Here is an 18639-nt window from a genome sequence, read left to right as displayed (position 1 = left end):
AAAAAGGGGATCCCCACTGTCCGCGGAAACATAGAGGGGCCACTGATAGCGGAACACGGAGGGAGCAGTGTCCGACCTCGCATTCACGACGCATTCTCATTGGTGATAAACAAAATAAAACATGACGAATTAAATGAATGAATAAATAAAATGAATAAAACGAATGAAGACAATTTAATGAATAACTTTTTTGTGCATACGTCCGTTATCATACGTCGAATGATACGTCTGTTTCAGTTGAACTTTACTTTCTTCTGAAAATAAATGGATGCCAGAATGATCGGCATTTTACACTGCGGTACATACAATTGTGGCTGTGATGTGTGTCCGTGCACATCTGTGTTGAGCTGTTACCGTGCTATTGCAGCTGTTCACAGAAACTACAGTTTCTGTCTGTGTTGATGGTGAACATAAATGACGTGGGTGTATGCTACAAGCGAATGTTGCACTTTTTGATGGCAAATATTTATGCAGCTTCTGAACGTAACCGTGAAAGCATTGGGTCACTGTGTGTATATCTTGATTGATCTTTAATATTGTAATTTGTTAAGTATTTTTCTTTAAATATTGATGACAGTCATGATTAATTGTTCGGCCTTTTCTAAGCAAGCTCCGTCTCTTGAACATTTAAGTCGTACGTCATTAGAAAAGCGATGCAATATCTTCAGTCGGGTCGGTTGTGACCACTCTGATGAGATCGAAAATGCCCAGGTGTATTTACTTTGGACCTATCGGGGTGCAGTGCTTTACCAGCCCAGCTGTGGCGACTGTTCGGTGCACTCACCCCAGGTGTAGCCCCCTTGGTGCCGCCTGGACGCGCTGCGCCCCACCCCAGGTGTGGCCGTCGTATCGGTGAGCTGAGCCGCCACTCAGAGTGGTTCGCCGTCTCTATCAATAGCTTCTGCAGCTGCCGCCAGCGCCGTCATCAACTGATACCAGACCGCGGCGTGTCGATCGCTCACCGCGGCAGATTTCGCCACGGTCGGCGGATTTAAATATCGAGAGCAGCGCCGCTGCCGATGGATCTGCGACAGACCAAGGCCGTGGTGAATGACAGCCTCTTGGCAGGGCTGGTCTACGCGGGAGGACTTCCTCAGGGAGTGGGCACCCGTGTGTACCAAACCACCTGCTTGTACAGACGTCCTGTGCAGCTTCTGCAGACCACTACAGACCCCCTGGGGAGTGAGTTAATCGGTGGACGGCGGCCAGACGGTCAGTGACGCTACACAGGGGCCTGCCAATCGCTTGTGTGTATGCACATGTGTATACCCGCCCCAGGCGCCGCCAGAGGCATGTCTCATCAATACAGTGGTGTCCATTGGTGCGGAAAGTTTGACAGTATCGGGCCTAACAGCCTGCCTCTGGTGCGGCACCTCTTCCACGGCCAGAAATACCCAGCATCGCACGGCTGCCCGCAGGCAAAAACACAAACAGAATAGTTAGCGAGATTATAAATAGCAGGTCTCACGACGCTTATTGTTTTGTATCTTTCGTTTGGTACCGGGGGACCGAACAGAAGCTAATGATGAAGCCGGGTAGCACGGTAAAATGCGTAGGTCATAGTTCAAAATGTTGTTGGGAAAAGAAATGAAAATCGAAAATATCGTCATCATTTGCACTTTATTTGAAAGCCGTTTTGACAAAACACCTTTACTGTTTTGGCGTTTATTCTCCGTTGTTTTTTCTGTTCCTAATTCACGGCCCCTGTGGGTGATGGAAAACGCAATTATGAAGAGAAGAGTTAGAGAACCGGAGCAACAGAGCGGAACAGCTGTTTGCACTCACTCAGTATCCGAGGATCTGTCGATACCATAGTGAACAAACGTTTTTAACCCGCGCACCGACGGGGGTCTGCGCCAACTTCGTACCGACGGGGGGGGGGGGGGCGGATGACCGCCCCCCTTGAGATCTCGAGAACGAAGCAAGATAGCGACAAGCGGTAAACGGCATCGGATACGCACGGACAAGGTCTACAATTTTTAATGAGGTCATTTTCAGGTCAGGTCAAAGATGACTTCATAGGGGTCAAAAAAGTAAAAATGGCGGCGCTAGATATGGAGAGGGTTTTTCTCGAATAACTTTCGAATTCGTCGAGATAGGAGCAAACTAAGGGCATCATCGTGATCCTCTCGTCAATCCGCATCGAATGATGTATATGTTGACCTCGAAAGGTCGAGGTCAAAGGTTGACCTCAGGTCACGTGACCTCGAGGTCATCATGTACAGGGTGTCCCAGAATTACCCGGACATTTATTTTCTGGCTAAAAGTACGACTGCGCTCGTTTCTAATGATATACAAGCATCATACTTTTATAAGATATCCGTTAGCTATCGAGATTGGGGACTGTGTGTTTTTGGTGGCCGGTAACGACTCGAATCAATTATTATCCAGAGCCAAGTAAGAGTAGTCCTTTTCCGTTTTCAGCTTAAGCCACTAATAGGCAACCATGATGAATCAACTCCCGTTCTCAACTTTGTAAACGAACTTTCGGCATGGTTTTTGCTGGAGAGCTTCAGCAGCTCATCTGCAAGCAGTTAGGATTGAGCAAAGCGCAATTATATCAGCTAACGAAGCCAGAGAGAGCAAGAGATAAACCTGATTGACAAGCTTGGGCTCGGCCATAAAGGGTCATGCACCAGTTGTCAAGCAAGTGGTTGCTTGTGATAGATAACAAACGTCACCGATCCAGCTAAAAACTAGCTAAACAATAGATCAGGATTATCTACAAAACATTAGTCTACTTTGCACCACTATCTTCGACAAAATTTTGGAATTTGGGGTCCTTCGCCAGAAAAATATGCGAAAACTACGGGAAAGGCAGTGCAAATCACTACAATTCATCCCAAAAACATAACATATACAACAAAACAGTATATTGAGGCACACTTTGTGGTCTAACGAAGGTATTATGTCATTTGAACCGCCCGAAAAAGGCGTGTGTGAACGTCCGATGGCTACAACGCCCCAACAGCAGAGACGGCCAGGCACCCGTCGAAAATCAAATTGTGAGACATTTTGAGCCACCGTGCACTCATTGGGCTTGATATGATGGCCCAAAGACAACCGATAGCACAGAGTACTACTGCGGTAATATTCTACCAGTGCGAAAACTGGATGCCGTGAACCAAATGGCCATGAACGGGTTTGTTTTGGAAACCAAATCTGTTGGAAGCCAAAGGTTGTGCAATGTTCAGACATGGAGCTTCTCCACTCCAGATGTAAAAAAACGCAGCAAAAGTGGCGGAGGCAGAAATTTTTGTTTTGGGGGATAATACCTTATGGCCTGGGAACACTTTGATGTCAAGTTTATCTTATATGATCGTATTATCCTCCGGCAAGAGAGCAAAGAAAACAGACCTACACCCAGTTTCGGGAGACCCGTAAAACAACTGAGACCAGCAATGGCTGGCATTTTCCATCATTGTCGGCTGATCTTGTAACAAGCGTATCTATTGCATGTGCTATTTCACAGCCACCCTAGTTGACTATATAGGACGGTAAAAAGAAAAAAGCGCAATCATGTTTGCCTTATTTTATACGCTAATTAACAATGTCCGGGTAATTATGGGACACCCTGTATATCATTCGATGCGTCTTGACGAGCTGAGCACAATGAGACCATCCGCGCGGCTGTATCTTGTTCCTGTACGGAGTTATTGGCAAAAAAACATTTGGTGACCTCTGATGACGTCACATGACCTTACAGCTGCCCAACAGCAAAACTGACCTCAAGGTAGTGAAGTTTGATCGTATATGAAGTCATGTATGGTATATGGGGCCATTCCGACCCGTTTTAGTGGTAAAAACAGGGAGTTGATTTTTCCCCATTGACTTATAATGGGGAGGTCGAGAAATTGACCTGACCTTAGGTCACCGATATCAAAATTCCGAGATATGCACATTGTAGCTACTAATGATCTGATAACATCCTGCGACTTTCGAAGGCCTCCGACATCTACTGTAGTTCTGGCACGGTGACAAAGTTGCAAAAAAGTGACTTGAGGTTGGGTCATGCAAAGTGACCTGGTGACCTGACCTTAAAAGTTAGGAGGTTCAAACTTGCACACCATGTGTAAAATTGATGTGAGAATAGTTGTACCAAAGTTCGCGGCGCTACACGCCGCGGTTTTCCCGCTATTTGCGAAAAACTTCAGGGGGCGGATATCCGCCCCCCCCCCCCGTCGGTGCGCGTGTTAATGCTCTCCCTAAAGCAATGAGTTTCGCACAGCCTCTATGTAGGTATTTGCCATTCAGTGCATACAGTCTAATGTGCACACCTTTTCGGGATTAGTCGTGACCAGAAGTGCTAATCATTGATACAAATCTCTCTGATCTCCGGCTGGACAGTGTGACAGGTGGGCTATCAGCAATTCCGGCCGCTCGCCGGATGTGGTGGCTGCAGGTGCCGTGAGGGGAGGTCTGTTCAGTGTCAGGGCAGACACGGCGCCGCGTACTCCCGTCTGATCGTGTATGCCGAGCGGGCCTCTAGTACCGCAGTCCGATCCATTGTGGGCTCGAAACGGGCGGCTAGACTGGCTTTCTATTGACTCACCTTCTTGACGGCTCTACTCACGGATGAAATTTTTAGATGATCTAATGCTCCGTTTTGTTAATACGACATCGAAACGTTATGGAAAATAGGTACACTCGGGGGCAGATTGATGTTCCACCACTCCCTACCCATCGGGCTCCCATGGCTCAGCACCCTGGTTGCTGCCAGTGTCGCCTGCCGGCAGCACTGCTCAGCACTGCCTGCCAGTGCCAGTGCTGCCAATGCTGCCACTGGCAGCAGCCAGTGCTGAGCCATGAGAGCCCGATGAGTAGGGAGTAGTGGAACATCAATCTGCCCCCGAGTGTACAACGCAGTTTTTGAGGACTGACGCTCTAAAATCATGTTACCCTCGGCCTCATCTATCCGGCGGTAAGCACCAAGAACCCCGCGGCACAGCGCGATGTTACCAGCGCCGTCTGTGCGCCCCGCTGAGCGATTGACGCGGGTACGTCACCGCACGCTCTGACCCTGTCCAAATAGTCGGCTCATCAGCCGCTGGGACATCTTCCAGTCCCGTGGCGACGTCAGACTCATCATCGCCACACTGACGGTCAAAGGCAGCCGCATGGAGCTAACCACGGGAGCCACCGGGAGCTAACCACGGGATGACGGGAGCCGCTATGGAGCCCTCCGAGGGGCGGCTACTGCCCGATCATCACAACATCGCTACTATCGGCACCTTTCATCGCAACATCTCCACTCGGCGCATGCAGCCTTAATGGTAGAAATTGAATACCTTATACATGGCGTATGAAGTATAAAAAACATTAGTTAAGTACATACAATGATGGATGGGCTAAGGATGAGATCTTCCTTCAATGGACTTTGTTACGTAATCGATAATTCCCTGTCCTTTACTTTCATGTAATAGCATTTCTGTCTTGGCTAACACCATAAAACGAACATTGTAACTGTCAGAGTGATCCATAGACTGTCTGATAGGACGGCTGAGAATCTACTTACTGCGGTTTGGTCTCGGTCTCTGCAAGGAGAGTGAGTGTTGAACCGGTCTGTGACTTTGGTGTTGCGCCTGACAGTTAGCTGCGTGCCGCAGCTGACACAGGCCCATGCCGTTTCGTGCCACCTCTAACGCCGCTCTTCATGTTTTTCTGTGCCGCCAGGTGGTCTCGTGTTCGGAGAGCCGTGAGGGATGGCTCTCACCCGGAGGGACTCCCGGTCGCTGCCTCTGCCGCTGCTGCTGGTCTGTCTGCTGGTTCCTCAGCTGGCGCCTCTCGCCGCCGCTCAGTCACCGTCAGGGTCCTCCCGCGGTCAGATTCTGAGCACCAGTGAGCGGCAGCGGCTGTGTGAGGACTCGGAGGACGGGTCCTCCCGGAGCCGCCGGAGCTCCGAGTGGTCGCGGGAGCAGCAGGTGGCCGCCGGAGCCGCCGGGGAGGGGTCGCTCGGCTCCGGAGGGTGCCCCAGGACCTGGGACGGCGCGCTCTGCTGGCCACCCACCGGCGCCGGCGCCAACCGCAGCGTGGCCTGCTTCTCAGAGTTCCGCGGCGTGCTCTACGACACGAGCGGTGAGTGGTGCCCGGCGGACGGAGACGCGCGTGGCAGGTGCAGCGCCGGCGCTGACAGACAGAGATGTACGGCGTCAGCCCGAGACGTGCCCTAGGCCGCCGATTTATGCGTTAACCGGCAGGGCTGGCTCGCAGCGCCGCAGTGCGGTTCAGTAGCACATCGCCCGGTTACAGATGGTCCCGGTCAAATAAGCGTCTCGCGGTCGCTGCAGAGACGTGTGATGGATGTCCCCGTGTCAGTGAGATGTGTGCTGAGGTCTGATGGTGCGCACTGATGCGGCCGTCCGCTGTAAACACGCGGCGAGCTGTCCGTCACCGGGACCATCCATCAGACTTATGGTCGGTCCAGCGGCGGCGGGATCAGGTCCATGTCGGTCCTCTGTCGCCGGTCCACTCCCGGCTGAATAATTCAGCGGTCGGCGGCCGGCGCGGCTGGCCGGGAGGTAATCCGTGCCGTGCACGCCGGCGGGTGGCGGGCCGCCGCCCGTATCCGGTGTCTCTGCCACCAGCGCGGCGCGGAGGTATATCGGATTACAGGGGTGTCGAGCGGTGCCGTTTTATCAGAGAGAGAGAGAGAGTGCCGCCGGGAGAGCGGAGCGGTCAGTGAGGGTGTCGTGTAAGAGAGGGGATCAGTCAGGGTGGCTAATGGACCCGAGACACGGAGAGGGGTGATTGATGTGTAGTGACTGGCAGTCGAGACGTCATCCCTGCGCCTCTGCGCTGCTGGACGCCGGCCCCTCTCTATGGAGAGCATGAATTTTTGAACGCCTCTTTAGTTCGGTTTCTAAATTATGTACGGGCACCTGATAGCGGCGTGTTAAAGCTAGTGTAATGCGTTCTTTGCCAAAATAAATTACGGTTTTTAACTAGCCCAATGGCATAGTTGTAATGATTTTTTAAATCATAATTTGTCTATGCCGTACCATCTTGTTTTGAAGTTGTCTTTCTCCATCCACGGAGTTATTTTCAGAGGCGAACAGAAAAGTTCATTGTTTGCTCGCTGTAACGCCATTGGTTTCGGCAAACTTTCCGAATAAGTTTTGCGGTCTCGGTGACGCCGCACGGCCTCAATGCTGAAACTTCGATCGGGTGGCTGATTGCGAAGCCAACTAGGTCATAAAATTTGCAGCCCTGATCGGAACTGACCGAGAACTGTCTGCGGCTTCTTCTTGTGGCATGTGGAGTGAGCTAAATGTCTGCTTAGAACGGGGCAGAGACGACGGAATGCGGATCGTTGGAGCATCCATGACAATTTGAGAATACAAAAGAAGATAATCGTTTAGACACAATTGCGAAACAGATCAAAGATGCTACTTTCAGATTTATTCGAGTTTTGTCACATGCCCTTCGAAATTCATTAAAGAAAAAACGTTCCGTCAAATGCCACTTATATAGAGCACATAAGTACGGGCCAAATCATGCAAATTTCAGTCAGGCCACCGTTTAAGAAGTGTCTCAGAGCGTCGTGTCACCGGCCCCCGTTCCGTGCCGCAGGACGGGCGAGCAGGACGTGTCTGTCGGACGGCGTGTGGGCGCCATCCGCCGACTACTCTGCCTGCCGCCCGCTGCTGCTGCAGGCCCACCCGTGCACCCCCGGCCCCCCACCGCCGTCCAGCGCCAGTGTTGAGGCCGCTTCTGCCATCTACCTGACGGGCTACTCGGCTAGCCTGGTGGCCCTTGTGGCCGCCGTCGCCATCTTCAGACACTTCAAGTAAGCTCAAAACTTAACCAAAATATTTTCTATACATTAATCTAGCATTTGTCATTTGTCTGATATTTACTATAGTGTCTAGAAATTTGTCAAGCCCGTCGAGAGATTCCGTTTTGGCTGATTTTTACCCAGTTCTTCTAAGCTAGCTGTCTGAGTTAAACTCACTCATATTCTCTTTCACGGTTACCACTTACTGAAGCAAACAACTGGAACGACCCACGGGAGGACTGGCGTAAATGCCTTTAAATTCCACAGTGAAGTATAGGGAGGGCGCACCCGCCGCACCCGCTGCGCACTTAAAAGCAAACATATATATTTTCGCGTGACACTTGATTAACATATTGGTCCATGTTTCCCGGGTAATATCATTTACATATGTGTGGGTTTGTTTTACCACAGGGAGTTACGTTGTCCAAGAAATACCATCCACACGAATCTGTTCGTGGCGTGCATGGTCAATGACGCACTGTGGATCACCGTCATGACCATTGAGGTAAGGAACGACCCCAAGTGTGCTGTGAGGTTCAGTGAGTTTAGAAGTTGAAACAAGAAAGACATGAGAGCTGAACCAAACAGATAAGATGCATGATGAACGGCTCAGCAAGAAGGATTGGGCTGCAGAAGTGCTGGTCTCTCAATCCCGACAGGCTCAGCACTTTGCTATGGACCCAAGCCGAGGCACTAATTTTGTAAATCGTTCTCGTCTCATCAGACGAAGTTAACAGCGCTGCTCGTTTGTCCCGGGTCCAAGCTTTCATAGAACGGCCAGATAAAGCCTAAGGATAAAACTTGCCGAAAGGATTTGTGAATGCGGGCCTTCTAATTAGACAAATTTTTATGTGAAAGTTAGGAAGATGCCGGCTCGTCGTCTGCCATGTTGGCAGGACCAGAGGCAGGAATCAGGGTCGTTTTGGCACCCCATGTTATAGAACCAGAAAGAGAAAACACCTACATGAAACCATGTAAATATCGCCCTGAAATAAAAATGATGTTTAAATATCGCCATGGAACCGTTTCGAAGTTTGGAAGACTAAAAAAATCGATGTCTTGCCAACAGTTTTACAATGGCCGTTTTCACGACGGAATAGCAGGCATCTATTTGATACCAATATAATCCTTTGGTTCCTCAGGAATTTTAGTAGTTCTTTTTAGTAGGTTTACCAGCTTTCGAATGAATGGCGCGTTAGTTCGCTATTTTTCTATTAAATATCACATCGATTTACTTTATCTAAGGATTTATCACTAACATCAACATAAAGCGTAAGCACAATTATAAAATTATGAAATTATTAAATACTAGTACAATAGTTAAAAAAAGATACTGAGTTGCCACACTACAAAAGATATATTCATTTATGGCGCACGACAGACATTTAGAAAGCAGCGCCCTGTTTTATTGCACGCTGCTAGCCGCTTCCATTGGGTTTTGCAGGCCGACGTCATTGGTTGTTACACGTATGATGTCACGCGACTTGTGGCCTATCACGGCTCTTTAATGATCTCCACTAAATGAATGCAACAATGGCCTTTTAAGTTGATATCTGTGGCCATCTGTCTATGGAGCGACCAATATGAAAGTTAGATGAATTTACCGGGGTTACATGACTATGAGCAAGCAAATGTGTATCAGGAATGGATTCAGGTGGAGAATTGCGCTGGACCATGAGTGCTCGAGCGCTCCCAATTCCACGCCGGTTTGGCTTTGGAGCCGAGACAGACGATGCGGGTCAAGGTCACCGCTGGGGTAACGCTGGATTGGCTGCGCCCGAGCACCCGTAACGCGGCACAATTCTCCATCTATAGATTTTCCTATTCGCTCAGCATTGTGATACCTAGGTGTTCGTAATAGCAATTACTCTGCTTATGTACTTATCCCCGGTTATTTAAAAGAAGTTTTTGTGAGGGGATATCACGGCTATAGGTAGCTTCTCAGTTGCCCTATTCACGACTTTCAAAGAATGCTCCGATATCTAAATACCGCACAGACCTACTGCATTGGTGAATCTGACAAAAGGTCTGTGGAATTACATTCCCCCTCACCACACCCCTAAAAACTCATCCAGTGTCCAAAACCACTTTTATCGACTCGCCAAAAAAAAAAAAAAAAAAAACACACACACACACACACAAAGCATGGGGCATGTCAGCTCTCAGTTCATTTATCATTGTCTTTACCATGGTTCAATTGCATTGCGCGATTCAAAGCACGTGAGTGCCTATATAGTATATATGTAGAAAATAATACCTACAGCAAAACATCAAAAATTACAAAGGCTACAATGCTTAAAAAGTAGGTTCATCAAGGAAGCCCATTTTAGCTTGCGTGGTGTTGCCAACCATGCGATTCCAACGCGGGCTATTCACAACGTCTGCAAAGGCACGTTAACAACTGACAAGCCGCCACCGCTGCCACTTATTCATAGATGGTTGATATCGCAGCTTGAGCGTCAGCAGCGCGGCCCACAACGCGTCGGCGCCAGCGCACGCAGCTGTTGGCACTCGGCAGCCGGTGTTGCGACTTAACGGCCGGCCGGCCCCATGAAGGAGAAGCTCTTGCTGAAGCTTTGTGATCGCCTCATAGCCGCCTTGGATGTCATCTTTCTTGGCAGATCCATCCGTTCAGATGGTACGGTGCAGTCTGGATAAAGGACGAAGTCCAACGCCGCTAACCCCGCGACGGCCACCCCAGAACGTGGCCGCAGACCGAACGGGCGTGAGGGCCGTAAGGGCCACCCCGCCATCCGGTAGGTGGCTGAGCAGCCGGGCGCAGCGGCGCCTGGGCGGCGGCCGCGCTGAGATGAAGTCCCAAACCGCCATGTCGCCATCACCGCCATCACCATTGCTGCAGCTGTTCCCAACCGCCTCCATTGCCGCCGTTGTCAGGTATTGCCAGCAGCCGCGCCGCGGGATGTCAGAAGCCGCGCCTCCAGCGCCCCTCTCCGCACGTGTGCAGGTGCTCTGCGGCCGCCGGGTCCGACGTCCAGGCAGAACATGATATTTCCATGCTGCTCCGACGGTGGGCTGGTCTTGTTTGGGTGTTCCTCCACTGTGACGTCGGTCACGCCTACCCCGGCCAGGGCGCAGAGGCCGACGTCTCACCATCCGGTTGCGGTCCTCAGTCGGGTCGCAACGTGTGCCTCTACCGCAGCGTGGAGCGCGCTCCCGCTGGGCAGCGATACAGCCAAACGTAACATGCGGGCGGCCAGCGCTGCGCCGGACAGCGGACCCATGCAGGGGGTATGCCGGTCTCGGCCATTAGCGGGGTCGTCGGGGCCGAGGCTGTACATACAGCTGGTGACCGCGTGAGCCGCCAATCGAAGCTCACGGCTTATAAGCTCGACGCGGGCATCACACGTTGTCCCGATGGGAGCTCCACGACGCCGCCGCGAACTCCAGCAGCGCGGCTCGCAGCGCGAAGACCGGTACGGACGGCCGGGGCGCAAACGGCGTGCGGGAGTCGCAGGCGACGGAAGACGTTCTGCGGACAGAAAGGGTTGGGCATAAGCTGGTCGGCAGGACACTCTTGAGCCGAGCCTTTGATGTAATTACAGATGATCCAGAAGCATGCACAAAAATTCATGACACACTATTCCCATTTATGTATTTGCTACATATGATATGATATACCAGCTCATGATCAGTGACGCATTCTGGGCAATATGTTCTAAAGTGAAGTAACTGAAGTTACAATTGACAGCTTAAAAAAACACACACACGCACACACATTCGATAGCTTATGAGAGTAACATGCCTTGTCTGTTTAATGCAGGAAAATATTTTTCACTTTTTTAGAAACAGCAAAACCGTTTTCAACATGCCATGTCAACTATCTAAACAATTTTTATGGAAACTGCTCTAGCTAGCTTAAAGTTCCACAACGTTTCCGGAGCACTGCACCCAAACTCAGTTCATGTTGCAAGAAAAAACAGTAATAATGCCTCCTAATTTTGAATGAAATATAGGTATGAGTAATTTGATTTGGAAATTGGAAAGCAACAAATTTCCGCACATCATTTTAGCAAAATTACTATTTTCTTCAGCCACCAGGTTTTGCACAAAACTATAGTAAACTTTATGATCTAGTTTACACCAAACCAAAGCCCTTTTTAACAAATGTTGAATAAATTTTAACAATTTTAAAAAATGTATCGTGGAAAAAATGAAAAGTGTAGATTTGTAAAGCCGGGATATTTCACGGATTAGGCACTTAAAGAAATATCTTCACCTTTCTTTGAGCCACCAGCCTTCACCAAGTTTTACACGAATGTAGTGAACCAGACAATGTGGCAACTCAAAATTGTGATGGTTTGAGATAATTATAACGGTAAAAGAAAAAGCAACACAAGGTTCCTTACCCTCGCTTTTTTCACTAGTCCAGATGAGGCTTCAACTGTTGCCGACCTGAGGAGCTATAGGGACTTGAGCTTTCCAAAACTCAATTTCTAAGGGCACTGAGCAGTGTTTAGGTTTCACACGTATGCGATCGTAAGTTATATTAAGTTGACAAAGCAAGCAAAGCAAAGCATGATGCCCCGCGCGTCCACCCGCGACCACGTCCCGCGTCCGACTCCCGACCGCCGCGTGACCCGAGGCTCCCGGCGGTCACGTGACCTACCGGCCGGGACTGCAAACGGCCTTCAACACCATTCTTGTATGACGTCATATCCTACTGAGGTGCTGATTGGTTATTTCCACCGTAGTTATTTTTGTTTCATTGTTTTGCGTGTTTTTCTTATGTGAAATGTAATTAAAAAATTTGCCATATTTTAATCACCATTAAAACATAACTCAATAGGCATAAAAGAAAGCTCGATATATACTTTCCTTGTTTTTAAGAATTCCGGAATTAGATACCCGAGGGAGTAAAGTTGCCACGCTGATTTGATACCTCATAGTCGAAAGGTGGGCTACTAGAACCAAAAATTGCTGTGTTTGTAAATAAATAAGTGATTTGAGGGCAAAAAATGCCCGGATTTAAACTTCTAAAATTATTTTGAACATAAAATATTTCAGTTTGAGGGATGTTAAGGCCTCAAAGGGTAGGTACTTTTTAGGTATTAAATAAGTTCCTCTGCGAAAGTTCCGTCGTGAAAACGGCCAATTTGTATTTGTTTTTTACTCGCTGAACATATCATATCGGGTCAATAGATATGTAAGGTCCAGTGGCTCAAAGTCACTTAACATTTACAGTCTGACACATGCCGGGAGCTCCCAGCGGATCGGCAATCGGTGAAAGATATCACCCACAAAAAAACATGACACCCAGGTGACTGTCAAATAGAAAATAAAATGCGCGCAAATGAATGAAACATGGGTTTTCTCTGGTGTCTTATGACCCATATATAGGTCTAAGACAATCATTTTAATGCAATGATGCACATGTAATGCCGACAATAATGTCTTGTGTCCGGGTGCGGCGAAGCTGTCGCCGCGTTCCTTGATCCCGGATCAGGCGCGAGCGCCGGTCACTGGCTGGGAGGCAATTTGTATCGGTTTGGTGGGACGCCACTAATCTCAGCTGGTGACCTCACCCGTGGCTCCATACGTCTCCGTCCGCCTGTGCTGCGGGGGACCGGGTGGGGGGGGGGGGGATGGTCAGCGGCCTCTCAGCTCCGACAATCCCCGCCATTCGTCAATGTCTCCTGGTGTGAAGGGATATTGGCTGTTCTCCGTTGTGCGGTGTTCGGCGGTTCCTTTCCCGTCCTGCGCTGCAGTGTCTGGGTGACAGTGTCTGCGTCAGGTGAAGTCGGTTATCTTGTCAGCCCCGAGCTGTTGAACATGGTCACTGCAATGTCCCTCAGATGGCAATGGCAGGCACGACGCCGACCTCGTGCGGTCTCGTCATCCTGCTGCACTTCTTTCACGTGGCCACTTTCTTCTGGATGTTTGTGGAAGGTGAGACAACACAACGCAACCAAGAACACGATACCAGCGATACGTTACATACGCTTGACAAAGCAATATTACCTGATCAAGTGGGCATGGATGATCCTTAAACATATACTCGTACCTACTTTCGATACATTTTATGCTAACAGCTTATTTGTGAGCTGCTTATTTCTGAAAAAACGTGCATAAGTACGTATGCCAATGTATGTCTGAGATTCCAACTAATGTCAATCTTTTCAGGCCTCAATCTGTACATGATGGTGGTACAGACCTTCATGGTGGATAGAGTAAGAGCCTACCTCTATCCACTAATCGGATGGGGTAAGTATGTTTCGAGTTTTTCGTCCCAATATCCGTCTATTAGACAATGCATGAACGGTTATAAAAAGGACGTTTGTCTATGTATGAAGTACTAACATCTATAAAACACAGCAACTTACGCAATTGGTTTGGATTTCTGTTGAGTGATAAGGCGCTTTGTTGTATGCGATTCAATCGACATAGTTATTTGAGTTTCTTTACCTGAGCTGATGACTGTGACGAACACTAAATATGTACCTTTTTGTTCAGGAGGTACAATCGCTGATCTGTGTGTGTTTCACAGGAGCGCCTTTTCTGGTGGTGGCCACTTGGAGCGTCGTAAAGTCCTACACGTCCGGAGAACAGGTGTCAGAGGAAGGCTATCTCTCGCTGGTGGGTGCGCGCTTTAAGAAAGCTTTATCAGAGATTTATATCAGACTTTTTCAGAAGAATCTTACGTGTCTACTTTTTTGTTTACTGGCGTACGAGAACGTGCCCCTCGCTCCATACAATCCATCAAAAACGGTTTCTCAGAGGACACAGGTCTCTTGGGAAATAATTTCATGTGCCTTCAATACTAACTTGTTTTTCCGCTTAGGTATATAATTTACCAAATACACCTCCTATACCTTGCAGTAAATACATTGGTTAATGCCGGCCCGTTTTCAGCACAACCTGTGCGTGTCTGCCGAGGGGAACTACTCGTTTGTGCGCGGTCTGGAGCCGCCGCTGGACCAGGCGTTCCTGTCACAGTGTCCGTGGCTAGAGGATAGTGAGTGGGACTGGATTCACATCGCGCCCTCCCTGATGGTGCTCGCCTGCAATGTCGTCTTCCTCGTCAAGATAATGTGTGTAAGTGTGACCAGACAACGACAAAAGCATCCTTATATGACAAGAGTTGTCACGGCGAACGTTTTTGAATACTGGTATCGACAGGGACCTGCCTATGCACAAATTTGCTGCATGATAACTAAAATAATAAATAAAGATATTGAATATATTTATTCTTTACAGCAACCAAAAAGTAACAAATAACTGAACAACGAATGCATACCGTTTCTTAGAACAGCGAATGTACTGCGACGTGTCTTCTGACAGGTTCTGATCACCAAGTTACGCTCCACTAATTCCTCGGAGGCGCAGCAGTACAAGAAGGCGACCAAGGCTCTGCTGGTGCTACTGCCGCTGCTGGGCGTTACCTACATCCTGGTGCTGGTGGCACCGAGCACCAAACACGTCATTTACTACATCCAGACGGTGCTGGTCTCCGTACAGGTAACGCCGACAAAATCGGCAGTCAGTTTGGGAAACTGATGCGTCATATTTTTCTTCTTCAACTTTTAGCCCTCTATCGATTAAATGACCGTAGAATATTGATCCATCACATATATAGTTCACCGTTTAACAAATGTATTGTCCATACTTCATCAGATAACTATTATGGTATTTGTCTCATGTGGTACCTTCTGGTATGGCCTATGAATTTTCATGGCTTATCCGTTTCATCATTGTTCGACTGCCTTATTGAATATAACGTCAGGTTATATTCTGCTGATTTGGTGACGTTTCAGGGTCTGATCGTGTCACTGCTGTACTGCTTCTGCAATACGGAGGTGCAGTCCACGCTCAAGAAGCACTGGTACCGCTGGCGAGGTAGAACCTACCTGCGTCCAGCCGACATGCAGCGTACCAGACCGGGAACACTCACCAGGTAAACGGCGCGCCGGTCGGGTAAAATGAGCCGCTCAATCGTCACATTAGGAGTAAACAAATGCTACCACCGATAGAAGCCTTAAACCTATAGGTCCTCCAACTTTCTTGCATTTCAAAAGGCAATAATTTTTGTAAGCGCACTCATCGTTCCAGCTTTCAGATGGCATGCCGATACACGGGATCCGCGCTCTATAGAAGCGCTCAATAGAGACGCTCTCTATGTAGTGATTTAGGGGTTGATTAGGTGATCACGCATACGTCATTGATATGAACTGAATGATGAATACGTGCTTCGAACTCAAATGAGCCATACTTGAGCAGTAATATTTCATTCGCTCCATGAACCAATGATGCCAATAGTGTGCGTGGTAGATTACGATGTCCATATTTCATTGGATGCGATTAAAGACGTGCAGTCAAACCATGCTCAACATGCAATGTGGCTCACCGTAAATATTACCAATAAGCCTGGAGCAAGCCTTATTAATTAGTTACGCCACTTTCTTCAACAGCCTGCCAATAGCGCTGTGCCCACTGTCTGTCTCGCGGCACAGCCTAACTCACGGCGCGACTGCGCTGCGGTGCAGTCTACCTCACGGCGTCGACACTAGTGACATCTATTGGCAAAACATAGGCTATGCGAGCTAGCGCGGCGGGCGCCGGAGCTGACCGAAGAGCGATAATACCGCGAAGGCGCTGGTGATTTTGTGTGCAATGCTCCCTTGTTATGTGTTTCTGATGTTCTGTTTTCGTTCGTGCAGCCGTTTGAAAGCAGCCGGCGATACCTCGGCGACGGACCTCACCTATACGACAGCGATGGACAGCGACGCCGTATAGCTCCGGCGGAGGTCTTACGGTGTGGATGGCGAGAAGTGTGGCAATGTGAGAGACCTTCTTGTGGAGGGAGACTCGGTTATAACGGCACGGAAAGCAAATAAGACCTCACGTCCTTTGAACATTGAATGCAGTGCAAACTGATAATGCAAGTGAAAATGGGTAATGGGTAGGTATTCGTGTGATATGACGGGTATAAATGGTATCTTACTGACGAATTCTCGTGCAATTCTACTTGTATTATTTGCGTAAACAGCCAGAAGATGTGCTGCTGCCCGTCTGTCGAGTTCACTTATGTATGTATCTATGTATGTATGCATGACTTACAGGAAGGACGGGCAGCTGACTTGTGTTGAGCAAAGTGTACATAGTATACATGCGTTAGTAAGACCTAATAAGTAACTTTGATACCATAAAACCAGAATACCTACGGCATCAAATTTTCGCTTACAAATGAGTCTGAAATCTCCAATACATGAACTCTGGGTTAGATAGGATTGTGCTTTTCTAGCTTTCTTTTGTCTGTCACTGGTTCTATTCTTAGTCATATTGATCGTGCCCTTCGCCTTTATGTAGTCATTTGATGCTGTGCTTGTTGCTGTGCAACTATATTGCTCTCGTGTGGTCGGTAAATATCGGGCCATTGTCTCGAGCCGTGTCACTGACCTGACCCGTGTTCTCGTTGGTGAGTCGCCTTGTTCAGCCGACACGGCACACTGTATGTACACAGTACACACTGTACAGTCGGGTTGCGGAGAATTCCTACCTTGCTACAGGTATAGCTGCTCATAGTTGTCGCTAAGAGTATACGTCAAGCTCGGTTTGTAGTGACTCCACGGGGGGATAGATAACGCATGTTTTGCTGCAGTTTTTATGTGTAAAAGGCTGCCCACTCTTTCCTAACGATCCATACTTTCAATTAGCTCAAGTAGGTGCAGGGCGTGGCAGCTCAGTAACACGTCCATCGTCAGGTCCACTTGATGCTGCATAATATCGCCAGAAATTGTGATAGCTGGAAGGGTGTGTGCGGAGCGAGACACACCATTTTCGGACGATAGGAGCCAAGTGGTGACGCGCAGTCGAGCCGCGTGGCTACACAAACACTCGTGCGCCGATCGCCTGATGTATAACTAAGCTTGCTTAAGATGTGTGCTCCGATGGAGTGCGCAGCTATAACAAGAGTAAAGTGTTAGCTCTACCAATGGCGTCTGAAAGGAATGAGAAGGGTAAGATGGATGACGTGCGCATAACTGCAGAACGATTTTATGACAGAGGGCTGCCGGGTGCAATGTACAGTCCACAGCAGAAGTAATGTGTGGTTTCAGTCATGGGTATGTTCTGCTTCTGAAGCTTAGGAACGATTAGCCAGACTACAATGAAACTTTGAATGTAGCTTATATGTATCGTCACCAGTTGCAGCTGCAACTTTAGCTATTGACATCTTCTTTTCGATCACTCTGCATTAAACAATCGCCAGTCAAAGCCAACCGTTGAGATTGGTAAAACCCTACATTACTTTAGCGGTGGGCTGTACTTACTGTCTAGTGTCTACAATGACGGTTTTAGTTAAATTTTGTATTTCATTCTTTGCGTAAAGTAGGTAATTCAAGCTGCTCTGGTAACACAAGCAGTAATACGCACACACTTAAAGGGACCCTCCCACCTGAACATTAGATTTGAGTTGAGATAGCCAAAATGGGGTCCCTGGCTCACAATTACCGGTTTCGGCACTCACAACATCGAGAAATGCCTTAACTCGAAAATATTGAACTTCAAAATTGCAGCATTTTGATTCAGAGGGGCTAATGCAAAGGAATACCCCTCTGAATGTGTGACGTCAGCGCAGATATCTAACGATTTTTAAATGTTTGACTAAAACGTTTTGTAACACGCGGTGGTATACGCTGCTTTGCGCGCAACAAATGCCGCACTTTCAAATAAAGTCGCTATAGGAACAGCGGAGATCCCAAAAAGTAAACAAAAGTAAGAGTCTAATATCTTGAAAACCGGTGAATATTTTTCGATGAAATTTGGTAGATATTCGTTTTTGCTCTTTCTGAACCGAGCGACATCACTTTCATGCCAATTCATTAACTTTTTTGAAGGCGGGAGGGTCC

At 48.4% G+C, this 18639-nt stretch overlaps 1 protein-coding gene across 1 annotated transcript; it reads left to right on the top strand.

Moving 5' to 3' along the window:
* The first annotated feature begins 5702 nt into the window (after nt 1-5702).
* On the top strand, nt 5703-17862 carry LOC122367218 (diuretic hormone receptor-like). Its single transcript, XM_043340131.1, has 9 exons — nt 5703-6075; nt 7570-7786; nt 8186-8279; nt 13588-13681; nt 13916-13962; nt 14645-14827; nt 15074-15250; nt 15547-15686; nt 16450-17862. The coding sequence occupies exons 1-9, from the start codon at nt 5703-5705 to the stop codon at nt 16523-16525; spliced, it is 1401 nt and encodes a 466-aa protein (XP_043196066.1). The 3' UTR covers nt 16526-17862.
* Nucleotides 17863-18639: the final 777 nt, after the last annotated feature.

Source organism: Amphibalanus amphitrite, unplaced genomic scaffold (genome assembly GCF_019059575.1).
Source record: "Amphibalanus amphitrite isolate SeventyFive unplaced genomic scaffold, NRLGWU_Aamphi_draft 000858F_arrow, whole genome shotgun sequence".
Taxonomy (NCBI): domain Eukaryota; kingdom Metazoa; phylum Arthropoda; class Thecostraca; order Balanomorpha; family Balanidae; genus Amphibalanus; species Amphibalanus amphitrite.
Note: the sequence above shows the minus strand (reverse complement) of the source record. Positions and strands in the feature narration are given on the sequence as shown.